Consider the following 26,276-nt stretch of genomic DNA (forward strand, 5'->3'; position numbering starts at 1 on the left):
ATCTCTTAGCACAAGAAGGTGTTTCTGTTGGTGGTGTCTTGACGAGTTGGTGGTGGTTGGGTGATCTCTCTTGGTGGTTCCCTGTTCGGTGAAGAAGGTAAGTAATTTTTTTTTTGTTTTCGAATCCATAGTTCCATTTTTTTCGGATTATTGTTTCCGTAGTTCATATCTGTACCAACCAGTCATCGGTCATCGCGGGTGTCTAAGAGTAATGGTGGGCCACGTAAGGTGGGTTCCATAAATCATATCAGATACCAGTTAAACACCCAGATATAAGAAAGACCTAAGTCACGAGAGGATCATGCATGTGGTGTGTATGGTACATTTAGGTACGGCACAAGCAAGTGTTCCTTGGAGGCACTAAGGCTCGTTAGGGTTAAGGTTTCCAAGGGAAGACTGCATGGATCACACATGAATACTTAGGGTACCCACAAAACAGATGGCCCCGCATTGGTGCAGGAGTTGGTACCTTGGCGGCCATACTGTTAGTCGTTGCACTCCAGTAAAGGGAAGTCTTATGTGCCAGATTACGCTAAGATTGTGTAATAGCGGTGCAAGGACGTTCTCCCAGGAACCCTAAATATGGGTAACGGAACATAAGTAACCCTAGTTACAACCTATATAAAGGGTGGTAAGAACCCTAACAAGGTACACCGTTTCTAAGACTGAAACTACTTTATTCACTTACTGTTTCTTTGCCCTAGTATTGACTTAAGCGTCGGAGTGCAAACGGCCGCCAAGGCGCCCCTTTGTCTTTGAAGGTGAGAAGTTCTTCAACCCAAGGAAGTTCGATTCCCAGGTGGAGACAGGCGGGCCAGAGACTACCGTTCGAGTCAACCGGCGAGAACATTTGGCGCCCACCGTGGGGCCCGATAAAACTAGGTCCCACTCACAACCGTGTTAAGAGCTTACCAACAATATGAGGAGTACGAGCCAAGGATCAGTCGTGGCCGAAGGAGGGAAGAACGTTACCTTACAACAAATGATGGAGACCATACGTGCCTTTCAGGAGGCGGTAGCGGCGTCTAGGGTCGACCAAGATCGTTTCCAGGTTGACATAGCCGCGTCACAGGCAAGCAACTAAGAACTGTGCAGAACCAATGAGAAAGTTTGCAATAGGCGGGGGAACGCACAGTGGATGAGCGTGCCCCACCCATACCAACTAGGGCACGCCCCATGCCGTTCTCTCAGGCAATCATGGACGCTGTGATACCAGCCACTTCCATGGGCTCGAAGGTCATCTTCACGGCCTTCCACACCCAGATGATGCTTTCAGAAGCTTCAGATGTTGTGTATTGCAAGATATTCATGAGCACGTTGGCATGAGCAGCGTTGGACTGGTTCGTCAATCTCCCTGACGGACACATTACTTCATTCGACCAATTGTCAACGCTGTTAAGAGAACAATACCTTGTCAACATGGTGCTCCCTCCAATCTCTTACAATGTCTTTGACGTAAAGCAATATTAGGGAGAGTCCTTGAAAGAGTTCTTAAACAGGTTCGGGGTCCAAGTGGTGAGGCTAAACACCAAGGATGAAGCCATGACAGTGCACGCCTTCACCAAAGGAGTGCTACCAGGGCTTTTCAGCGACTCACAGATTAGATGTTGCCCGAAGAAGTTCTGCGAGATCAGGCGTCGGGCTATGACGCACATCGTCGCCGAAGATCGGGTCACAGAAAAACGCAGTAGCGTTGGCCTTGTCCGACCTCGAGCAGTAGGTCGACCTCAACCCATGAGGGTGCATGAGGCGACAACAGAGAAGAAAGGAACGGGAAAACAACAACCATATGAGACCAAGAAGCCCTATACCAGGGCACGAACAATGGAAGATGCGCCCCCCAAACACAATTTTCGAGTAGAGCTCAAGGAACTGACCGTTATTCCTAACATAGCGGAAAGACTGAAGAGACCCCTGAAGACTAACAAAAAGTTGGGGCCCAGCAAGAACGCTTGGTGCGAATTCCACCAAGCCTATGGCCACGCCATACGCAATTGCTTGTCACTGGGGTACCAATTGAACGAACTAGTGAAGAGTGGCTTCTTGAAGGACTACCTCCAAGAGCCGCAGGAGGCTCAGGCATCAGCAACTCTGGGAGGTAATAAGGGGCACGAGGTGCCCATTCATGGTGAGATCAATACCATCTCTGGAGGGTTCTCAAGAGGAGGATGCACCGCCTCCCAGTGGAAGAAGTATGCATAAGAGGTGATGGCTGTAGAGGTACAAGAGGCAGATCAGACTCCCGATATCGACCTCGTCTTCACCAAGGCCGACCGCCAGGATGTTGTTCCGCATGACAATGATCAAGTGGTGATTTCGATAGTGACAACAGGAAGGAGGGTGCATTGTGTCCTCGTGGACCAGGAAAGTTCGACCGATGTGATATTCTGGTCGACCTTCAATAAGCTGCAGTTGTCTCCGGACCAGTTGAGACCTTATACCGGTTGCTTATTTGGTTTCACTGGAGACCAAGTGGAGGTGCGTGGACATATAGAGCTGAGGACGACCTTCACAGATGACACGACGCCCCGCACTGAAAATATCAGGTATCTTGTTGTTAACGCTCCATCAGCTTATAACATACTTTTGGGTAGACCTGCTTTAAACAGGATTGGAGCGATAGCCTCTACGAGGCACATGAAGATGAAGCTACCTTCCCTAGAGGGGACGGTTGTTCCGTCCGGTTGACCGGGAACGTCTTCGTGCGCAAACTTGCCCGTCAGCTAGGGACACCTTCCCTCCGGATACCTGTGGATACCTGCAAAGAAGGACAAAAGGGCACCCTAGCGGCCGTTTGCACTCCGACGCTCAAGTCAGCCAGCAAGAAACACCAAAACTAGGTATCTCCGTATCTGAGCACCGCGTATGGCACTCTGGAGATGGTAAAAAAGCTCTCTCTTTATCTCTCGTGTATATTCTCCCTCTGGCAAAAGTATTCCCTAGTTCCTCGCGAGCAACCTCAAGACCCAAGCAAGCAACTAGAGTGTTTCTGCTCAATTGCCAAAAGTCCGAACCCCCTTTCCAACATTCGAAGCGCTATTTAAGCTACCCCTGCATTCAAAGCACCTTAAAGCGCATTCATTATAAAACGCTCAACGCATTTAAGGTGTCCGAAACGCTCGGGAGCAGTTATAGTACTTTAAATGCTCGAAACGGAAAATGCATTAACTCATTTTAACTCACTTTAATTACCTGGCACCTGTCAAGCTGGCGTTACTATTCTGACTTGGCTACTGTACACGTGGAGGGTCTCTCAGCACCATTACCCGGTCTGAGGGTGTTTCCTCGCCTGAGACCTCCTATCTGGGAGTGCAACTGCGCAAGGGGTGACCTTTTGGGTGCCAACTCATGCCCCCAAGTCTCTGGTCACACTGTGAGAGCGTATCTACCTTCCTCTCGCACCCTGCACCCGGCTGCCCCCAGGCGTGACCCTTCTCTCGAGTCGTATCTATCCCAAGGGCGTCTCTGAGGCGGCAGGGGTACTTCACAAGTCAGGTTGCTCTGCACAGGCCCTTTCTCTATGGCCTTTAAGCCACCTTTCTCTATGGCCTTTAAGCCACCTTTCTCTATGGCCTTTAAGCCACCTTTCTCTTGCCTCTATCACTGTCCCCTGGTCATCAGGGTTTGAGACTTTCCCACAGAGCTGCCTCCTCCGTGGTCTTACCTACCCATGGGTATCGGGAGGCGGCGCCGTAGCTGCCTTGATCTTATGCTCCTTTCCTTTGGCGAAGCCTTTCTTGGCGGCGCCTTATCTCTTGGCGACGCCTCATCTATTGGCGACGCCTTATCTCTTGGCGACGCCTTATCTCTGGGCGACGCCTTATCTCTTAGCGACGCCTTATCTCTTGGCGACGCCTTATCTCTTGGCGACGCCTTATCTCTTGGCGACGCCTTATCTCTTGGCGACGCCTTATCTCTTGGCGACGCCTTATCTCTTGGCAGCGCCTTATCTCTTGGCGACGCCTTATCTCTTGGCGACGCCTTATCTCTTGGCGACGCCTTACGTTGACTTTGACTTTGACCTTTGACTTTGTCAACGCCTGGGGTACGGGACGGTACACAAGCCCCCCAGTCTTAAGCTGAAAACTTGTTTTCAGCGAAAAGACTAAGGCCACGCCCATGACCACCCACGTGGCACTCTGGTGACGTGCCATTCCTGCTGACGTGACAACTTGAGCAAGTGATGTGACCCGCTCCGCACCAATGGGGCGCTCTTTATTGCTGACTTGACGTACCTTTAAAGACCGCGTGCGATCGCTTGCCACGTGGCTCATCACACGGTCAACCCTGAGAGCCTCTTGCGCTCCCCGCATGTGTCCAATCTCGTGACGTGTGGCTCAATCGAACGGTTCCCACCTAGCGCCTCTTGGGTTACCAGCGTAACACTCAAGTTACTCAAAACCCCGCGCTCTCCCACTGTTTCATTTACGTTCTTCGCATTCTCAGCACTGTTCATCTTCCCTGAAACTCTCTCTGCTCTCTCTGCCCTCTCTCTTCGCACTTCCAGCGTTCAACCACCACAAGGTATGGCTCTCCTCCTTTGATAGCTCTTTCTCTTTGATTCTCTGTGATGATATGAACTGCCTGGGCCTGTTTACCTTTCTTGCATTCACGCTTTCTCTTCGCATTTCTCTGTTTCCCTTCTTTCTCAACTTCTCGCGTGGGTAGGGTTTTCCTAGGGTTTCCCTTTGATTCACCCTCTCTCCTTCCAACCCTTTTCCTCTGAATCCTTTCTTCTCTCTTTTGTTCTTCAGCTGTTACATCGATGGCGAAAACCAAGACCACCGCGCCTCCCCCGCCCCCTAAGTCCTATTACAAGGATGAGTACGACTGGGCTCCTGACGAGCTCCTCGACGAGTGTTCCACCCTAAACTCTACCGAGGACGTGGAGGCCCACAGGGGGGACCCTGCGCACTATAGCTTCAACGCCTTCCATAAAAGCCATGACGCTCACGTCTTGGTATGCCGGGTGAAACCCGGGGTACCCATCTGTGTGGACTCGAGGGAAACCGGGGGGACTCCTTTCTTCTTCCTTTACCAAGCAGTAATCAGGAGAGTGGGCCTGCGTCTGCCTCTCACTCCCTTCGAGAAAGAACTGCTCACGGAGATAAACACCGCCCCGGCCCAGCTCCATCCCAACAGCTGGGCTTTCGTAAGGGGTTTCCAGATTCTTTGCGGATATCTGGGTGTCCCTTCCTCCGTGGACGTTTTCCTCCATTTCTTCGAGGTAAAGAAACAGGGGAAAAGTCTATGGATGAGCTTCTCGGGCATCACCGGGCGCATCATCCTCACGCTCTTCCAAAACTCATTCAAAGGATGGAGGGGGAAGTTCTTCAAAATACGTGCGACCAAGCGCGACCCTACCGTCCTAGAGGGCTTTCCCCTGTATTGGACGGACAGACCCATAACCATGAAGGCACTGGCGCTGGATGAACTCGCCCCAGTCGATCGGGACGTGTGTAAGGCCTTGGCGGGGCTGGAAATTGCCTTTGACACCGCCAAACTCATCGCAAATGAATTCAACGCCCATGGGCTCTCTGCCTATTTTGGTATTTGCCCTTGATTAGCTGCACTACCTTAGCTGTTGTGGTTAACATGAAATCACTTTCTCACCTAGAACTTGTGGCTATCTGCATCTTGCTACCTCACGTTTGCTTTATTGGTTTCTCCTGCATGCTCCCCTTGTACTGATTGCCTTATGCTCCGTCTTTGTAATTTTTGCTATGGTTTATCTGAGTGCAGGATCGGTGATGAGTTCCTCCAAGAGGGCGATGTTGGCAAAGGCGATGAAGGCCGCTCGCGCTGCTAAGGGTGACGCCCCTCGCGCCCCCTCCGCCATCGCTGCTGATCCTACTGTCGAACCCTCTCTAGGCCCATCTTCACCACCCCCACACATTCAAACCCCTGGCTCGCCTCCACCCATCGCTGCAGTGCCTTTGGCTGCATCCGCATCACCATCTCTGGCCCCTCTTGACAAAGGGAAAAGGGTGCTAGTGGTTTCCTCCTCCGACGAAGACTCTGGCGGGCTAGTCTTCAAAAGGAGAAGGGCTGCTAGGACTCCCACACCCACGGCGGCTTCACCCCAGGGAGGAAACTCCCTCAGGGCCAGTCCTCCTAGCGCTTCCTCCCCACCTGCCGTAACAGTCCAAGGGGAAGAAGGCGACGATGCTACCTACATTCCTACCCCGCCCCCTGCGGGGACATCCGTCACCCCTGATTCCTCCGTTGCCGCCCCCGACGTTATCTCCCTGCCCCCTCCCATCATGCACCTCTTGAGGGGCTTCAACGGGGAGCCAATGCCAGAAAATCCTGACAGGAGGGAGGGTATGCCCTTCTACCTGGGGGCCTTCCTGGCCGTGGCCCTCGACTGGCGTACTCAGGCCAGAAACGCTGCCTGGCAGTCGCACAAGCTCCAGACTCTGGAAACAAAAATTTCCACTTTGGAGCAAGAAAATGAGAAACTGAGGCGTCAGGACGAGGCTTCCCAGGCTTCTCTGAAACTGGCGGAGACGGCCAAGGAGGAAGCGGAGAAACAACTGGCGGAGGTAGCGGATCTCCAAACTGACTTCCATACTCAGGAAATTGCTCTTCAAGTCCAGGTAACCGGTCTTCAGGCCATGATTGAAGCCTGTGAAGAGGTTCAAGTGAACTTAAAGAACCGATGCTGTGAGCAGGCCGAAGCCATGGGTCTTCTTCAGGCGGACCGCGACAAACTGACGGTCGAAGTCGGTCGACTCATCGTGGAGAAGGAGGCCTTGGAGAAGCAGGTGGCTTCTAGGGACGCCGCCGTCGAGGCATTAGAGAAGGAGAAGAAGGCTCTCGTTGACGACATGGCGGGCACCTTCGAGGAGGGGTTCCAAGAGGCTCTGGCTCAGGCCGCCTGTGTGAATCCTGGAATCGACGTCTCGGGTTGTGATTCTACCCACCACATCGTCGATGGGAAAGTGGTTCCCCTTGACCTCGACGACTGAAGTGCCGCCCTCAATTGCCACCCTTTTTCTTTACATTTTTCGCTATGTCCTCCTTTTGATAACTTGTAATTCTTTGAACTGTTTGCACCTTGGTATAATTGTAACTTTGGCACGCCATTTTTGACACTGGATCTATCAAATTTCACCTGAATGGTTTGATCTTCATTTCGTTTTGATCATTTCGCCTGCCTTCTATCTGTCCTTCCGCTGCGTCGGGCGTCCTTAGACGTTCGTCACCTGTAACTTTGTCGTGGCCGCGACGCAGGCTGAAACCTGCCCTGGGTCCTAAGCCCTTCTGTTGAGATCTACCGGCGACGCCTACGCCCATGGTGCGGTTTATTTGCCTGAAACGTATCGTTTATGGGGCGTCTCGCACAACCAAACGGTCTGACCCTTGGTACCTGGCGCCTACGCCTAAAGATACGCCTGTTGCGGCGCATCGTCCCAAAGCATCTAAGGATGCCGAGTCCCCTGGCGGGGACTGTTCCCTCCGTGGTCTTTCCTACCCACGGGTATCGGGGAATGGCCCCGTCGACGGCCCATTGGCGTTTGAGCGGACTCGCCTCCCTCCACAGTCTTTCCTACCTGTGGGTATCGGGGAGTGGCCCAGCCGACGGCCTATCGGCGTTTGAGTGAACTCGCCTCCCTCCACAGTCTTTCCTACCTGTGGGTATCGGGGAGGCGACGCCTTCGAGGACTGGCTTCTACTCCTTCCATTTTATCTCCCTCCACAGTCTTTCCTACCTGTGGGTATCGGGGAGGTGAATCTGCTAGCATTTGGATTGGCAATGCCCATTATGCCTCAAACTGGCGTCACGCCTCGCATCTCTTGGCGACGCCTTATCTCTTGGCGACGCCTTCTCTCTTGGCGACGCCTTTATCTCTTGGCGACGCCTTTATCTCTTGGCGACGCCTTATCTCTTGGCGACGCCTTATCTCTTGGCGACGCCTTACCTCTTGGCGACGCCTTATCTCTTGGCGACGCCTTATGTTGACTTGGACCTTGACTTTGATCTTGGTCTTAGTCGAAAAATGGAATCCACTTGTTATCCACGTGGCACCCTCCGTACGGCTGATGGGATGCACCGCCACCTGCCCTGACATCTTCTGTGCTTCTAACCTTCTCTTCCGACGGCGCACCGTACTCTCAAGCATTCTATTGATACGACACTTTCTGAGCGCGAGTCAGCGGTGTCAGGAACATTCCCCCACATTCTGCCACGTGGACCTACCACTCGGTGCCACATTTGCGTCGTTTTGGCGCTCCAACTGCAGCATTTATTTCTTCAAACTAACGCAGCTGTCTTCCACTTTCCCGCTCTCTTTATAACCTTTCTACCACCTTCGTCTCTTATCACCAAGAGTTTTTCTGGCCATCGTTCCCACTGGTGTTTTACTCTTGCACCACCAGCGTACCATCCACTTTCAAAACTCCCAGACTCCTACCAGCCATGTCCTCCCGTGCTTCCCCTCACCGGGTTAACCCCAAAGATTTGTACACCTGGGCCTCGAGCGAGCTTCTGGACGAGTGCTCGTGTCTTCTTACTTCCAGGGCCATACGGGAGCACAAGGGGGACTCTTGCTCCTACGACCATCGTGCCTTCGCGAGGAGGCACGACGACGACATTGTTGTGCTTCCTTGCGACCTGGGAGAACCGGTGTGCGGGGATGAACGGGCCAACGACGGGGTCCCTTTCTTTTATTTCTACCAAGCGGTCTTCAAGACCGTCGGCGTACGCTTGCCTTTCTCCCAGTTTGAGAGGGAAGTGTTGTCGGAGATCAATGCTGCTCCGGCCCAGTTATACCCTAACAGCTGGGCTTTCATCAAAGCCTTCGACGTTCTTTTTGGATTTCTGGGCTGCGCCCCCTCTGTCAATATCTTTTTCCACTTCTTTGAGGTGAAGAGACAGAGGAATAATCTCTGGGTAACCCTTAGCAACGTCCCTGGTAGGGTTCTCCTGGCCCCTTTCCAGGACTCGTTCACTGGGTGGAAGGGCAAGTTTTTCAAGATCTGTTGCTCTGACCTCGTCCCCTCCGCCCTGGATGACTTTCCGCTGTACTGGGTAAGGGAGACGAAGGTCCTCAAGTCCACACCCTTCAAGAAACTGTCCTCAAATGACCAAGTGGCTTGCCGGATCCTCGCTGAGGCGAGAGGCTTTGACTCCGCCACCTTGATCAGTTTGGAGTTCAACGCCGGAACCCTAGAGAAGTATATAGGTACGAACCATTGCCCTAGTAACTTCCGCCTTTGTCGCATTTCACTGTATGTGTTTCGTTCCGTGACGTTTCTGATACTCTCATCCTCTTTGGCGCAGGCTCGAAAATCAACCAAGAGCGGAGGTCGCAGCTTAGCCAAGCGCTGGGGATTGGAAATGAAAACTCTTCTCCACCAAACTCACTGGGTAAGTAAGGGCTCCACTTACAAATACTTCAAGGTCATTCTGGTGGATGTTGCCCACAGTGCTGAGAAACGACCCAAGAATCAACTGGCTGTGCACCCCATCCCATCACGCAGGGCAACCTGGAAGAGGAACAACACCCTTTCTCTTCGACGTTGTTATTGAACTTTTGCCACCGGGTTTAGGGTTTTATATGTACACGAGCCTGTAAATGCCGTCACAATACTTGCTTGTAAAAATATCTTGCTATGCTATACTTGGTTTCCATACTTCCACAATGTCGCTTTCTTTACTTGCGCCTCATACACTATGCGCATTTCCTTCTTTACGTTTCTTGGCGGCGCCTTATCTTGGCGACGCCTCTTCTGTTGGTGACACCACTCAAAATAAAGAAAGATAAAGGCCGCAAAACCAAGACAAAGCTTTTCTGCAACTCGTTTCTTTTATTCGGGTGACCTCATTAAAAAACCCCTGAAGGGGAAAAAGAGCGTCCCCTTGAATATACTGTTACACCTATGTTTTACATAAGTCAACTAAAATAAAATTTCAGATTGGCTGCATTCCAACTACGCGGAATGGGAGCACCGTCCAAGGTCTCTAAATTGTATGAGCCGTTGCCCTTAGCCTCGGCAACCCTGAAAGGTCCAGTCCACTTGGGAGATAGCTTATTCTCCAGCTCGTAGGGATGGGCCTTCCTCATGACTAGATCGCCGACCTGGAACTGCCGCGGCTTTACTTTAGAGCTGTACTGTCGCTCTACTCTTCTCTTTATCGCTTCGGCTTTTATTTCAGCTTCCTCTCTAGCTTCATCCAGCAGATCCAGATTCACCCGCCTTTCTTCATTAGATTCCTCAACCACGAAGTTCAAAAAACGTGGTGAACTTTCCTGGATTTCGACTGGGATCATCGCATCCGCCCCATATACTAAGCGGAAAGGTGTATCCATGGTGGAAGATTGGGGCGTGGTGTGGTACGCCCATACAATTCTTGGCACCTCTTCCGCCCACGCCCCTTTTGCCTTTTCCAATCTTCTCTTCAGCCCTCTCAGCAAAACTCTATTTGCTGACTCCACCTGACCGTTGGTCTGAGGGTGTTCGACTGACGCGAACACCTGTTTGATGCCCACTTCTGCACACAGGTTCTTCAACTGTTGGCTAGCAAACTGGGTCCCGTTGTCCGATATCAGCCGCCTTGGTACGCCGAAACGACATACAATATTCTTCCACACAAAGTGCTGGACTTTGTGCGCGGTGATCTGTGCAACGGGCTCCGCCTCTATCCACTTGGTGAAGTATTCGATGGCAACTATCAAATACTTCATCTGCCGGATTGCCAGTGGGAAAGGACCTAGAATGTCGATTCCCCACGTGTGGAAAGGCCACGGGCCTTGTATAGATCGCAACTCTTCCGGCGGCGCCTTATGCCAGTCGGCATGCTTTTGGCATTGCCTGCAACGCTGAGCATGTCGCGCGCAGTCCTCTTTCACCGTCGGCCAGAAGAAACCTGCGCGTATTACCTTGGAGGCTAAGGACCTTCCTCCTATGTGACTCCCGCAGATCCCTTCATGCAGCTCCGCCATTATCCTGGTGCATTCGTCGCCACTAACACAAGTTAAGATAGGGTGTGTGAAGCCATTCCTGAACAACACCCCATCCACCAGAGTATATCTTGCGGCGTTTCTCTTGACCTTCTTAGACTCTTCGGGTTCCATTGGGAGAGCCCCATCCGCCAGGTATCGCTTGTAGGGCGTCATCCAAGTGTCCCCCTCAGTTAAGGCACACACCTGCATTTGCTCTCCTTCGGGCGCGTCCGCGTATGTACTGACGCGGGGCGCCCTCTGGGTATCCTGGGTGACAGAACGATGATTCCTCGGCCTCCCCTTCCTTGTGTGTATCTGGAGGACGTCCACCCTATTGTCTTCCACGAATCTACGCGGAGCCTTGAGCGTCTCCTGGATCACTGTCCTCTGTCTACCCCCCTTGCCTGAGCTCGCCAGCTTCGCGAGCAGGTCAGCTCTGGCATTTTGCTCCCTTGGGACATGTGTCAGCTCAAAAGCGTTGAATGCTCCCTTCAACACCTGGACGTATTTCAGATACGCCGCCATCTGTGGGTCCTTCGCTTGATACCCACCTGATACCTGCCCCGTGACCAACTGGGAGTCGCTTTTCACAAGGAGGTTCTGCGCGCCCATCTCCTTGGCCAGGAGCATTCCTGCTATCAGGGCTTCATACTCCGCCTGATTTTTACTTGCCTTAAAGGCGAAACGCAGAGCCTGCTCAATCAAAACGCCATTGGGTCCCTCCAAGACAATTCCCGCACCGCTCCCCTGTTGATTGGAAGAGCCATCAACCGAGAGCAGCCACTGCGAACCCACTTCTACTTCTTGCTCACCTCCGGGCGAAAGTTCCGCTATAAAATCTGCGTATACTTGCCCTTTGATGGATCCTCTAGGCTCATACCGGATGTTGAATTCTGACAGCTCCACCGCCCAGCGTACCATTCTTCCCGCCACATCGGGCTTCTGCAATACCCTTTGTATGGGGAGGTTGGTCATCACCACCACCGTGAAGCTGTGGAAGTAGTGACGAAGCCTCCTGGCAGAAAATACTACAGCTAATGCCGCTTTCTCTAGCGCTTGGTACCTTGTCTCTGCCCCCTGTAACGCCTTGCTTACAAAATAGATGGGCCTTTGACTCTGATCTTGCTCCTGCACCAACATAGAGCTGATCGCCGGATCCGTTACAGTAAAATATAACCGGAGGGGCACGCCCGCTACCGGCTTGCAGAGAACCGGCAGGGTCGCCAGGTACTCCTTTAACTTAATGAAAGCCGCTTCGCATTCATCAGTCCATGCAAAGCGGCTGTTTCTCTTGAGGCACTGGAAGTAGGGATGTCCCTTCTCTCCCCCAGCGGAAACAAACCTTGAGAGCGCCGCCATCCGCCCCGTCACCTGTTGGACCTCCTTCACCGGCGTCGGGCTTCGCATGGCAATAATAGCCGCGCACTTGTCGGGGTTTGCTTCTATCCCCCTCTCCGTGAGCATAAAGCCCAGGAACTTACCGGCCTCCACCCCGAAAACACACTTCTCAGGGTTTAACTTGAGGCGATACCTGGATATTGTGGTGAACAACTCCTCCAGATCTGCCATGTGCTGCGCCTTATCCTGCGACGCCACAACAATGTCGTCCACATAAGCGTACACATTCCTTCCGAGCATCGACGCCAGGACCTTGTCCATTAACCTTTGGTACGTGGCGCCCGCGTTTTTCAGCCCAAAGGGCATCACCTTATAGCAATAACTGCAGGTTTCAGTCATAAATGCAGTCTTACTCTCATCCTTCGGGTGCATCTTGATCTGATTATACCCTGAGAAGGCATCTAGGAAACTTAGCACCTTGCTGCCGGACGCACTATCCACCAAGGCGTCAATACTGGGCAGCGGGTATGAATCCTTTGGGCATGCCTTGTTCAAGTCAGTGAAGTCCACACACATCCTCCACTTTCCGTTTGCCTTTTTCACCAAGACGACGTTGGCGAGCCACTCAGGGTATTGAATCTCCCTTATGTGGCCTGCCACCAACAGCTTCTGCGTCTCGTCCTTCACCACCTGCTGTCGTTCCTCATTGAACTTTCTCCTCCTCTGGCGCACGGGGCGGACCGTGGCGTCCATACTGAGGTGGTGGCATAGGAAGTCAGGGTCGATGCCGGGCATATCCGAGGCGGACCATGCGAAGGCACCCAGGTGGCGTGAAATCACTCCTGCCACCCCTTCCTGTTCTTCGAGGTTCAGCGAACTTCCCAACCTGAATGGCTTGCCGCCAATCTCCCTTTCTACGGCGTTAGCCGCCGGATGCTCCCTCTTATCCTCCAGGACGGGCGCCGCCTGTTCTACGGGTGCCGCGTCGTCGGAACCTTCCTTCATGGGGACGTCTGCTTCGGGCGTCACCCTCGCCTCTACTCTTGGCGACGCCTCTTCTCTTGACGTCGCCTCGACCATCGTCGTGTCCGCACTCGGCGGACGTTCGTACACCATGAAGACGCTTCTCCTCGACTTCATGCTGTTCACATAACACTTCCGCGCCTCCTCCTGGTCCGACTTTATAACGATGACTCTGCCGCTGAGATCCGGCAGCTTCATCTTCATATGGCGCGTGGAGGACACGGCGTTCAGTCTGTTCAGCGCCGGTTTGCCCAGCAGGATGTTGTAAGCGGAGTCGGCATTCACGACCAGGTATCGGATGCTCTCCGTCCGCGACGCCACGCCGTCTATGAACGTCGTCCTCAACTCCAGATACCCCCGGACCTCCACTTGGTTGTCCCTGAACCCGTTCAGGCATCCTGTGTAGGGGCTGAGGAGGTCAGGGGACAACCGCAGCTTGTTGAATGTCGACAAAAACATGACATCCGCCGAGCTCCCCTGGTCCACCAGGACCCTGTGTACCTTCCTGCCTGCCGTGACAACTGAGATGACCACAGGGTCGTTATCGTGCAGTATCACATTCAATAGGTCGGCTCTTCTGAATGTCAAGTCCGACTCCCACGGCTCACCAGCCATGCTTTCTTCAATGGAGTTAACCCCCCTGGCATACTTCTTGCGCTGGGAGGCGGTGGGTCCTCCGCCGGAGAAACCCCCCGCGATGGTATGAACTTCACCAAGGACGGGCATCTCATGCGCCTCGTGTGTCTGTCCCTCCGTCGACACCGGTAGGGCGGCGGCTGCGGCGGTCTCCGCGACATAATCCGTCAGGAAACCATTTCTCACCAACTCGTCAAGCTGGTAGCCCAAAGACAAGCAGTTGTCGAGCTTGTGGCCGAAGGCTTCGTGGAACTCACACCAGGAGGTCCCAGTACCTTGTCCGTCTTTTCTGGCCGCCTCAACCTCTCGGCTATGTTGGGTACGGCGATGAGGTCCTTTAGGTCCATTACGAAGTGGTACCGCGCTGGCCTGGCCCTTTCTCTGGTTGGGCGTTCCTCTCGTGCCGGCCCCCGCGGCAGGGGCTTCCTGGCCTCGTACGGACGCCTCCTGTCCGTTTTCCTCTTTTCCGTCGTGGTCTCATTGACCCTGACGGCTGGGGCCCGCGCCTGTGCTCTAGGGCGTGGCGGCACGACACTGACGCGCTTTATATACACCTCTTCTTCAGAGGCTATGTGCTCAACTGCACGGCGCCTTATCTCAGAGAAAGTTCGAGGACGCCTCTGAGTGATGGACTGGTGGAAGGGGCCGGGACACACACCCCTCCTGAAGGCGCACGTGATCATGTTCTGGTCTGTCGCCCCGACCTTTACCACCTGGGCTCCAAAGCGGTTGATATACTCCTTCAGGGTTTCCCCTTGGTACTGCTTTACCTCGAAGAGATCATAGGGCTCCGGGGGCGGGGGCCTATTGGTCCCCAATACCTTCACGGGACCCAAGGCGATCTTTACTGGAAGGGAGGACCCGGAGGCGCATCTTTCAGCCTTCCATACACAGATGGTCCTGGTCGGGGGAACTGACGCCGCCAAATGCAAACTTTTCATGAGCACCCTCATGGGAGATGCTATGGACTGGTTTATCAGCCTCCCGGACGGTCATATCACGTCGTTTAGACAGTTGACGCGTCTGTTCAGGGAACAGTATCTGGCCAATAGGCCCCCGCCCCCGGAGCCCTATGATCTCTTCGGGGTAAAGCAGTACCAAGGGGAAACCCTGAAGGAGTATATCAACCGCTTTGGAGCCCAGGTGGTAAAGGTCGGGGCGACAGACCAGAACATGATCACGTGCGCCTTCAGGAGGGGTGTGTGTCCCGGCCCCTTCCACCAGTCCATCACTCAGAGGCGTCCTCGAACTTTCTCTGAGATAAGGCGCCGTGCAGTTGAGCACATAGCCTCTGAAGAAGAGGTGTATATAAAGCGCGTCAGTGTCGTGCCGCCACGCCCTAGAGCACAGGCGCGGGCCCCAGCCGTCAGGGTCAATGAGACCACGACGGAAAAGAGGAAAACGGACAGGAGGCGTCTGTACGAGGCCAGGAAGCCCCTGCCGCGGGGGCCGACACGAGAGGAACGCCCAACCAGAGAAAGGGCCAGGCCAGCGCGGTACCACTTCGTAATGGACCTAAAGGACCTCATCGCCGTACCCAACATAGCCGAGAGGTTGAGGCGGCCAGAAAAGACGGACAAGGTACTGGGACCTCCTGGTGTGAGTTCCACGAAGCCTTCGGCCACAAGCTCGACAACTGCTTGTCTTTGGGCTACCAGCTTGACGAGTTGGTGAGAAATGGTTTCCTGACGGATTATGTCACGGAGACCACCGTGGCCGCCGTCCAACCGGTGCCAACGGAAGGACAGGGGCACGAAGCACACGAGATGCCTGTCCTAGGCGAAGTTCATACCATCGCGGGAGGTTTCTCCGGCGGAGGACTCACTGCCTCCCAGCGCAAGAAGTATGCCAGGGGGGTCAACTCCATTGAAGAAAGAATGGCCGGTGAGCCTTGGGAGTCGGACTTGACGTTCAGAAGAGCCGACCTGTTGGATGTGATACCGCACGACAACGACCCTGTGGTCATCTCGGTTGTCACGGCCGACAGGAAGGTACACAGGGTCCTGGTGGACCAGGGGAGCTCGGCGGATGTCATGTTTTTGTCGACATTCAACAAGCTGCGGTTATCTCCTGACCTCCTCAGCCCTACACAGGATGCCTGTACGGGTTCGGGGACAACCAAGTGGAGGTCCGGGGGTATCTGGAGTTGAGGACGACGTTCACAGACGGCGAGGCGTCGCGGACGGAGAGCATCCGATACCTGGTCGTGAATGCCGACTCCGCTTACAACATCCTGCTGGGTAGACCGGCGCTGAACAGACTGAACGCCGTGTCCTCCACGCGCCATATGAAGATGAAGCTGCCGGATCTCAGCGGCAGAGTCATCGTTATAAAGTCGGACCAGGAGGAGGCGCGAAAGTGTTATGTGAACAGCCTGAAGTCGAGGAGAAACGTCTTCATGGTGTATGAACGTCCGCCGAGTGCGGACACGACAATGATCGAGGCGTCGCCAAGAGCAGAGGCGACGCCAAGAGAAGAGGCATCGCCGAGAGCAGAGGCGACGCAGCATGAGGCCATACCGGCGATGGTGACGCCCGAAGCAGACGTCCCCGTGGAGGAAGGCTCTGACGACGCGGCGCCCATAAAAGAGGCGGCGCCCGTTGAGGAGGATAGGAGGGAACGTCCGGTGGCTAACGCCGTAGAGAGGGAGATTGGCGGCAAGCCATTCAAGTTGGGAAGTTTGCTGAACCTCGAAGAACAGGAAGGGGTGGCAGGAGTGATTTCACGCCACCTGGGTGCCTTTGCATGGTCCGCCTCGGATATGCCCGGCATCGACCCTGACTTCCTATGCCACCACCTCAGCATGGACGCCACGGTCCGCCCCGTGCGCCAGAGGAGGAGAAAGTTCAATGAGGAACGGCAGCAGGTGGTGAAGGACGAGACGCAGAAGCTGTTGGTGGCAGGCCACATAAGGGAGATTCAATACCCTGAGTGGCTCGCCAACGTCGTCTTGGTGAAAAAGGCGAACGGAAAGTGGAGGATGTGTGTGGACTTCACTGACTTGAAGAAGGCATGCCCAAAGGATTCATACCCGCTGCCCAGTATTGACGCCTTGGTGGATAGTGCGTCCGGCAGCAAGGTGCTAAGTTTCCTAGATGCCTTCTCAGGGTATAATCAGATCAAGATGCACCCGAAGGATGAGAGTAAGACTGCATTTATGATTGAAACCTGCAGTTATTGCTATAAGGTGATGCCCTTTGGGCTGAAAAACGCGGGCGCCACGTACCAAAGGTTAATGGACAAGGTCCTGGCGCCGATGCTCGGAAGGAATGTGTACGCTTATGTGGACGACATTGTTGTGGCGTCGCAGGATAAGGCGCAGCACATGGCAGATCTGGAGGAGTTGTTCACCACAATATCCAGGTATCGCCTCAAGTTAAACCCTGAGAAGTGTGTCTTCGGGGTGGAGGCCGGTAAGTTCCTGGGCTTTATGCTCACGGAGAGGGGGATAGAAGCAAACCCCGACAAGTGCGCGGCTATTATTGCCATGCGAAGCCCGACGTCGGTGAAGGAGGTCCAACAGGTGACGGGGCGGATGGCGGCGCTCTCAAGGTTTGTTTCCGCTGGGGGAGAGAAGGGACATCCCTACTTCCAGTGCCTCAAGAGAAACAGCCGCTTTGCATGGACTGATGAATGCGAAGCGGCTTTCATTAAGTTAAAGGAGTACCTGGCGACCCCGCCGGTTCTCTGCAAGCCGGTAGCGGGCGTGCCCCTTCGGTTATATTTTACTGTAACGGATCGGGCGATCAGCTCCGTGTTGGTGCAGGAGCAAGATCAGAGTCAAAGGCCCATCTATTTTGTAAGCAAGGCGTTACAGGGGGCAGAGACAAGGTACCAAGCGCTAGAGAAAGCGACATTAGCTGTAGTATTTTCTGCCAGGAGGCTTCGTCACTACTTCCACAGCTTCACGGTGGTGGTGATGACCAACCTCCCCATACAAAAGGTATTGCAGAAGCCCGATGTGGCGGGAAGAATGGTACGCTGGGCGGTGGAGCTGTCAGAATTCGACATCCGGTATGAGCCTAGAGGATCCATCAAAGGGCAAGTATACGCAGATTTTATAGCGGAACTTTCGCCCGGAGGTGAGCAAGAAGTAGAAGTGGGTTCGCAGTGGCTGCTCTCGGTTGATGGCTCTTCCAATCAACAGGGGAGTGGTGCGGGAATTGTCTTGGAGGGGCCCAATGGCGTTTTGATTGAGCAGGCTCTGCGTTTCGCCTTTAAGGCAAGTAACAATCAGGCGGAGTATGAAGCCCTGATAGCAGGAATGCTCCTGGCCAAGGAGATGGGCGTGCAGAACCTCCTTGTGAAAAGCGACTCCCAGTTGGTCACGGGGCAGGTATCAGGTGGGTATCAAGCGAAGGACCCACAGATGGCGGCGTATCTGAAATACGTCCAGGTGTTGAAGGGAGCATTAAATGCTTTTGAGCTGACACATGTCCCAAGGGAGCAAAATGCCAGAGCTGACCTGCTCGCGAAGCTGGCCAGCTCGGGCAAGGGGGGTAGACAGAGGACAGTGATCCAGGAGACGCTCAAGGCTCCGCGTAGATTCGTGGAAGACAACAGGGTGGACGTCCTCCAGATACACACAAGGAAGGGGATGCCGAGGAATCATCGTTTTGTCACCCAGGATACCCAGAGGGCGCCCCGCGTCAGTACATACGCGGACGCGCCCGAAGGAGAGCAAATGCAGGTGTGTGCCTTAACTGAGGGGGACACTTGGATGACGCCCTACAAGCGATACCTGGCGGATGGGGCTCTCCCAATGGAACCCGAAGAGTCTAAGAAGGTCAAGAGAAACGCCGCAAGATATACTCTGGTGGATGGGGTGTTGTTCAGGCATGGCTTCACACACCCTATCTTAACTTGTGTTAGTGGCGACGAATGCACCAGGATAATGGCGGAGCTGCATGAAGGGATCTGCGGGAGTCACATAGGAGGAAGGTCCTTAGCCTCCAAGGTAATACGCGCAGGTTTCTTCTGGCTGACGGTGAAAGAGGACTGTGCGCGACATGCTCAGCGTTGCAGGCAATGCCAAAAGCATGCCGACTGGCATAAGGCGCCGCCGGAAGCGTTGCGATCCATACACGGCCCGTGGCCTTTCCACACGTGGGGAATCGACATTCTAGGTCCTTTCCCACTGGCAATCCGGCAGATGAAGTATTTGATAGTTGCCATCGAATACTTCACCAAGTGGATAGAGGCGGAGCCCGTTGCACAGATCACCGCGCACAAAGTCCAGCACTTTGTGTGGAAGAATATTGTATGTCGTTTCGGCGTACCGAGGCGGCTGATATCGGACAACGGGACCCAGTTTGCTAGCCAACAGTTGAAGAACTTGTGTGCCGAAGTGGGCATCAAACAGGTGTTCGCGTCAGTCGAACACCCTCAGACCAACGGTCAGGTGGAGTCAGCAAATAGAGTTTTGCTGAGAGGGCTGAAGAGAAGATTGGAAAAGGCAAAAGGGGCGTGGGCGGAAGAGGTGCCAAGAATTGTATGGGCGTACCACACCACGCCCCAATCTTCCACCATGGAGACACCTTTCCGCTTAGTATATGGGGCGGATGCGATGATCCCAGTCGAAATCCAGGAAAGTTCACCACGTTTTTTGAACTTCGTGGTTGAGGAATCTAATGAAGAAAGGCGGGTGAATCTGGATCTGCTGGATGAAGCTAGAGAGGAAGCTAAAATAAAAGCCGAAGCAATAAAGAGAAGAGTAGAGCGACAGTACAGCTCTAAAGTAAAGCCACGACAGTTTCAGGTCGGCGACCTAGTCATGAGGAAGGCCCATCCCTACGAGCTGGAGAATAAGTTATCTCCTAAGTGGACTGGACCTTTCAGGGTTACCGAGGCCAAGGGCAACGACTCATACAATTTAGAGACTTTGGACGGTGCTCCCATTCCGCGTAGTTGGAATGCAGCCAATCTGAAATTTTATTTTAGTTGACTTAGTTGACTTATGTAAAGCATTGGTGTGACAGTATGTTAAAGGGGACGCTCTTTTTCCCCTCCAGGGGTTTTTTAATGAGGTCACCCAAATAAAAGAAACAAGTTGTTGAAAAGATTTGTCTTGGTTTTGCGGCCTTTATCTTTCTTTATTTTGAGTGGCGTCGCCAAGAGACAAGGCGTCGCCAAGAGTGGCGTCGCCAAGAGAAGGCGCCGCCGAGAAACGTAAAGAAGGAAATGCGCATGGTGTATGAGATGCAAGTAAAGAAAAGCAACATGGTGGAAACCAAGTATAGCATAGCAAGATATTTTTACAAGCAAGAGATGTTACGACATTTACAGGCTCATGTACGTACTAAACCCTAAACCCTAAACCCGGGGGAAAAAGATCAATAACAACGTCGAAGAGAAAGGGTGTTGTTCCTCTTCCAGGTTGCCCTGCGTGATGGGATGGGGCGCACAGCCAGTCGATTCTTGGGTCGTTTCTCACAGCACTGTGGGCAACATCCACCGGAACTACCTTGAAGTGTTTGTGAGTGGAGTCCTTACTTACCCAGTGAGTTTGGTGGAGAAGAGTTTTCATTTCCAATCCCCAGCGCTTGGCTAAGCTGCGACCTCCGCTCTTGGTTGATTTTCGAGCCTGCGCCAAAGAGGATGAGAGTATCAGAAACGTCGTGGAACGAAACACATACAGCGAAATGCGACAAAGGCGGAAGTTACTAGGGCAATGGTTCGTACCTATATACTTCTCTAGGGTTCCGGCGTTGAACTCCAAACTGATCAAGGTGGCGGAGTCAAAGCCTCTCGCCTCAGCGAGGATCCGGCAAGCCACTTGGTCATTTGGGGACAGTTTCTTGAAGGGTGTGGACTTGAGGACCTTCGTCTCCCTTACCCAGTACAGCGGAAAGTCATCCAGGGCGGAGGGGACGAGGTCAGAGCAACAGATCTTGAAAAACTTGCCCTTCCACCCAGTGAACGAGTCCTGGAAAGGGGCCAGGAGAACCCTACCAGGGACGTTGCTAAGGGTTACCCAGAGATTATTCCTCTGTCTCTTCACCTCAAAGAAGTGGAAAAAGATATTGACAGAGGGGGCGCAGCCCAGAAATCCAAAAAGAACGTCGAAGGCTTTGATGAAAGCCCAGCTGTTAGGGTATAACTGGGCCGGAGCAGCATTGATCTCCGACAGCACTTCCCTCTCAAACTGGGAGAAAGGCAAGCGTACGCCGACGGTCTTGAGGACCGCTTGGTAGAAATAAAAGAAAGGGACCCCGTCGTTGGCCCGTTCATCCCCGCACACCGGTTCGCCCAGGTCGCAAGGAAGCACAACAATGTCGTCGTCGTGCCTCCTCGCGAAGGCACGATGGTCGTAGGAGCAAGAGTCCCCCTTGTGCTCCCGTATGGCCCTGGAAGTAAGAAGACACGAGCACTCGTCCAGTAGCTCGCTCGAAGCCCAGGGGTACAGATCTTTGGGGTTAATCCGGTGAGGGGAAGCACGGGAGGACATGACTGGTAGAAGTCTGGGAGTTTTGAAAGTGGATGGTACGCTGGTAGTGCAAGAGTAAAACACCAGTGGGAACGATGGCCAGAAAAACTCTTGGTGATAAGAGACGAAGGTGGTAGAAAGGTTATAAAGGGAGCGGGAAAGTGGAAGACAGTTGTGTTGGTTTGAAGAAATAAATGCTGCAGTTGGAGCGCCAAAACGACGCAAATGTGGCACCGAGTGGTAGGTCCACATGGCAGAATGTGGGGGAATGTTCCTGACACCGCTGACTCGCGCTCAGAAAGTGTCGTATCAATAGAATGCTTGAGAGTACGGGGCGCCGTCGGAAGAGAAGGTTAGAAGCACAGAAGATGTCAGGGCAGGTGGCGGTACATCCCATTAGCCGTACGGAGGGTGCCACGTGGATAACACGTGGATTCCATTTTTCGACTAAGACCAAGATCAAAGTCAAGGTCCAAGTCAACATAGGGCGTCGCCAAGAGATAAGGCGTCGCCAAGAGATAAGGCGCCACCAAGAGATAAGGCGTCGCCCAGAGATAAGGCGTCGCCAAGAGATAAGGCGTCGCCCAGAGATAAGGCGTCGCCAAGAGATAAGGCGTCGCCCAGAGATAAGGCGTCGCCAAGAGATGAGGCGTCGCCCAGAGATAAGGCGTCGCCCAGAGATAAGGCGTCGCCAAGAGATAAGGCGTCGCCAAGAGATAAGGTGTCGCCAAGAGATAAGGCGCCGCCAGTAAAGACTCAGGGCACGACGCCAGCTTGAGACGCAGTGGGCGTTGCCAATCCAAATGTTAGCAGATTCACCTCCCCGATACCCGCAGGTAGGAAAGACTGAGGAGGGAGATGAAGTTGAAGGAATAGAAGCCAGTCCTCGAAGGCGTCGCTTCCCCGATACCCACAGGTAGGAAAGACTGTGGAGGGAGGCGAGTCCGCTCAAACGCCAATGGGCCGTCGACGGGGCCATTCCCCGATACCCGTGGGTAGGAAAGACCACGGAGGGAACGGTCCCCGCCAGAGGGCTCGGCATCCTTAGATGCTTTGGGACGATGCGCCGCAGCAAGCGTCTCTTTAGGCGTAGGCGCCAGGTACCAAGGGTCAGACCGTTTGGTTGTGCGAGACGCCCCATGAACGATATGTTTCAGGCAAATAAACCGCACCATGGGCGTAGGCGTCGCCGGTAGATCTCAACAGAAGGGCTTAGGACCCAGGGCAGGTTTCAGCCTGCGTCGCGGCCACGATAAAGTTACAGGTGACGGACGTCTAAGGACGCCCGACGCAGCGGAAGGATAGATAGAAGGCAGGCGAAACAATCAAACGAAATGAAGATAAAACCATTCAGGTGAAATTCGTTAAATCCAGTGTATCAAAATTGGCGTGCCAAAGTCACAATTATACCAAGGTGCAAACAGTTCAAAGAATTACAAGTTATCAAGAGGAAGACATAGCGAAGAATGTAAAGAAAAAGGGTGGCAGTTAAGGGCGGCACTTCAGTCGTCGAGGTCAAGGGGAACCACTTTCCCATCGACGATGTGGTGGGTAGAATCACAACCCGAGACATCGATTCCAGGATTCACACAGGCGGCCTGAGCCAGAGCCTCTTGGAATCCCTCCTCGAAGGTGCCCGCCATGTCGTCAACGAGAGCCTTCTTCTCCTTCTCTAATGCCTCGACGGTGGCGTCCCCAGAAGCCACCTGCTTCTCCAAGGCCTCCTTCTCCACGATGAGTCGACCGACGTCGACCGTCAGTTTGTCGCGGTCCGCCTGGAGAAGACCCATGGCTTCGGCCTGCTCACAGCATCGGTTCTTCAAGTTCACTTGAACCTCTTCACAGGCTTCAATCATGGCCTGAAGACCGGTTACCTGGACTTGAAGAGCAATTTCCTGAGTATGGAAGTCAGTTTGGAGATCCGCTGCCTCCGCCAGTTGCTTCTCTGCCTTCGCCAGTTGCTTCTCCGCTTCCTCCTTGGCCGTCTCCGCCAGTTTCAGAGAAGCTCGGGAGGCCTCGTCCTGGCGCCTCAGGTCTGCATTTTCTTGCTCCAAGGCAGAAACTTTGTTTTCCAGAGTTTGGAGTTTGTGCGCTTGCGAGGCAGCGTTTCTGGCCTGAGTACGCCAGTCGAGGGCCACTGCCAAGAAGGCTCCCATGTAGAAGGGCATCCCCTCCCTCCTGTCGGGAGTTTCTGGCATCGACTCCCCGTTGAAGCCCCTCAGGAAATGCATGATGGGAGGGGGCATGGAGATGACGTCGGGGGCAGTGACAGGAGTGGCAGGAGCAACAGATGTCCCTGCTGACGTCGGAGTAGGGGCGACGCCAACATCGCCTCCTTTTTCACCTTGGACTGTTGCGGGAGTTGGGGAGGAAGCGCTAGGGGGATTTTCCCTAAGGGAACCCCCTCCCTGGGGTGAAGCCGCCGGTGGTGTGGGAGCCCTGGCAGCCCTTCTCCTCTTGAAGACTAGCCCACCGTCGGAGTCTTCGTCATCGGAGGAAACCTCTAGCACCCTTTTCCCTTTGTCAAGAGGGGCCAGAGATGGTGATGCGGATGCAGCCAAAGGCACTGCGGCGATGGGTGGAGGCGAGCCAGGGGTTTGAATGTGTGGGGGTGGTGAAGATGGGCCTAGAGAGGGTTCGGCAGTAGGATCAGCAGTGATGGCGGAGGGGGCGCGAAGGGCATCACCCTTAGCAGCGCGAGCGGCCTTCATCGCCTTTGCCAACATCGCCCTCTTGGAGGAACTCATCACCGATCCTGCACTCAGATAAACCATAGCAAAAATTACAAAGACGGAGCATAAGGCAATCAGTACAAGGGGAGCATGCAAGAGAAACCAATAAAGCATAAATGAGGTAGCAAGATGCAGATAATCGCAAGGGTTTAAGCTAGCAAGTGAATCCATACAACCACAACAGCTAAGGCAGGGTAGATGGTCAAGGGCAGATACCAAAGTAAGCAGAGAGCCCGTGGGCGTTGAATTCGTTCGCGATGAGTTTGGCGGTGTCAAAGGCTATTTCCAGCCCCGCCAAGGCCTTACACACGTCCCGATCGACTGGGGCGAGTTCATCCAGCGCCAGTGCCTTCATGGTTATGGGTCTGTCCGTCCAATACAGGGGAAAGCCCTCTAGGACGGTAGGGTCGTGCTTGGTCGCACGTATTTTGAAGAACTTCCCCCTCCATCCTTTGAATGAGTTTTGGAAGAGCGTGAGGATGATGCGCCCGGCGATGCCCGAGAAGCTCATCCATAAACTTTTCCCCTGTTTCTTTACCTCGAAGAAATGGAGGAAAACGTCCACGGAGGAAGGGACACCCAGATATCCGCAAAGAATCTGGAAACCCCTTACGAAAGCCCAACTGTTGGGATGGAGCTGGGCCGGGGCGGTGTTTATCTCCGTGAGCAGTTATTTCTCGAAGGGAGTGAGAGGCAGACGCATGCCCACTCTCCTGATTACTGCTTGGTAAAGGAAGAAGAAAGGAGTCCCCCCGGTTTCCCTCGAGTCCACACAGATGGGTACCCCGGGTTTCACCCGGCATACCAAGACGTGAGCGTCATGGCTTTTATGGAAGGCGTTGAAGCTATAGTGCGCAGGGTCCCCCCTGTGGGCCTCCACGTCCTCGGTAGAGTTCGCAGGGTGGAACACTCGTCGAGGAGCTCGTCGGGAGCCCAGTCGTACTCATCCTTGTAATAGGACTTAGGGGGCGGGGGAGGCGCGGTGGTCTTGGTTTTCGCCATCGATGTAACAGCTGAAGAACAAAAGAGAGAAGAAAGGATTCAGAGGAAAAGGGTTGGAAGGAGAGAGGGTGAATCAAAGGGAAACCCTAGGAAAACCCTACCCACGCGAGAAGTTAAGAAAGAAGGGAAACAGAGAAATGCGAAGAGAAAGCGTGAATGCAAGAAAGGTAAACAGGCCCAGGCAGTTCATATCATCACAGAGAATCAAAGAGAAAGAGCTATCAAAGGAGGAGAGCCATACCTTGTGGTGGTTGAACGCTGGAAGTGCGAAGAGAGAGGGCAGAGAGAGCAGAGAGAGTTTCAGGGAAGATGAACAGTGCTGAGAATGCGAAGAACGTAAATGAAACAGTGGGAGAGCGCGGGATTTTGAGTAACTTGAGTGTTACGCTGGTAACCCAAGAGGCGCTAGGCGGGAACCGTTCGATCGAGCCACGCGTCACGAGATGGGACACATGCGGGGAGCGCAAGAGGCTCTCAGGGTTGACCGTGCGATGAGCCACGTGGCAAGCGATCGCACGCGACCTTTAAAGGTACGTCAAGTCAGCAATAAAGAGCGCCCCATTGGTGTAGAGCGGGTCACATCACTTGCTCAAGTTGTCACGTCAGCAGGAATGGCACGTCACCAGGGTGCCACGTGGGTGGTCATGGGCGTGGCCTTAGTCTTTTCGCTGAAAACAAGTTTTCAGCTTAAGACTGGGGGGCTTGTGTACCGTCCCGTACCCCAGGCGTTGACAAAGTCAAAGGTCAAAGTCAAAGTCAACGTAGGGCGTCGCCAAGAGATAAGGCGTCGCCAAGAGATAAGGCGTCGCCAAGAGATAAGGCGTCGCCAAGAGATAAGGCGCCGCCAAGAGATGAGGCGTCGCCAAGAAAGGCTTCGCCAAAGGAAAAGAGCATAAGATCAAGGCAGCTACGGCGCCGCCTACCGATACCCATGGGTAGGTAAGACCATGGAGGAGGCAGCTCTGTGGGAAAGTCTCAAACCTTGATGACCAGGGGACAGTGATAGAGGCAAGAGAAAGGTGGCTTGAAGGCCATAGATATAGCGCCTGTGCAGAGCAACCTGATTTGTGAAGTACCCTTGCCGCCTCAGATACGCCCTTGGGACAGATACGACTCGAGAGAAGGGTCACGCCTGGGGGCAGCCAGGTGCAGGGTGCGAGAGAAAGGTAG

The 26,276-nt window shown here is 53.8% G+C and overlaps 2 protein-coding genes across 2 annotated transcripts; both read left to right on the forward strand.

Annotated features, from left to right (window-relative positions):
• Positions 1-2,208: 2,208 nt before the first annotated feature.
• On the forward strand, positions 2,209-2,688 carry LOC137833296 (uncharacterized). The gene has a single exon (XM_068641656.2). It carries the CDS (start codon positions 2,209-2,211, stop codon positions 2,686-2,688), a length of 480 nt encoding a protein of 159 aa, XP_068497757.2.
• A 12,152-nt stretch (positions 2,689-14,840) lies between these two features.
• On the forward strand, positions 14,841-16,096 carry LOC150025089 (uncharacterized). The gene is made up of 2 exons (XM_090295073.1): positions 14,841-15,527; positions 15,605-16,096. The coding sequence occupies exons 1-2, from the start codon at positions 14,841-14,843 to the stop codon at positions 16,094-16,096; spliced, it is 1,179 nt and encodes a 392-aa protein (XP_090151199.1).
• Positions 16,097-26,276: the final 10,180 nt, after the last annotated feature.

The sequence above is a fragment of the Phaseolus vulgaris genome, chromosome 9 (assembly GCF_051622355.1).
Source record: "Phaseolus vulgaris cultivar YP4 chromosome 9, ASM5162235v1, whole genome shotgun sequence".
NCBI classification, from domain to species: domain Eukaryota; kingdom Viridiplantae; phylum Streptophyta; class Magnoliopsida; order Fabales; family Fabaceae; genus Phaseolus; species Phaseolus vulgaris.

What these genes read in the sequence shown, in the direction of transcription:
- LOC137833296 (XM_068641656.2), top strand. Translation starts at nt 2,209, where the DNA reads ATGGCTGTAGAGGTACAAGAGGCAGATCAGACTCCCGATATCGACCTC.
- LOC150025089 (XM_090295073.1), top strand. Translation starts at nt 14,841, where the DNA reads ATGGTCCTGGTCGGGGGAACTGACGCCGCCAAATGCAAACTTTTCATG. An exon ending in GGCCAGAAAAGACGGACAAG is followed by an intron (nt 15,528 to 15,604) that starts GTACTGGGACCT and finishes TTGGGCTACCAG; the next exon opens with CTTGACGAGTTGGTGAGAAA.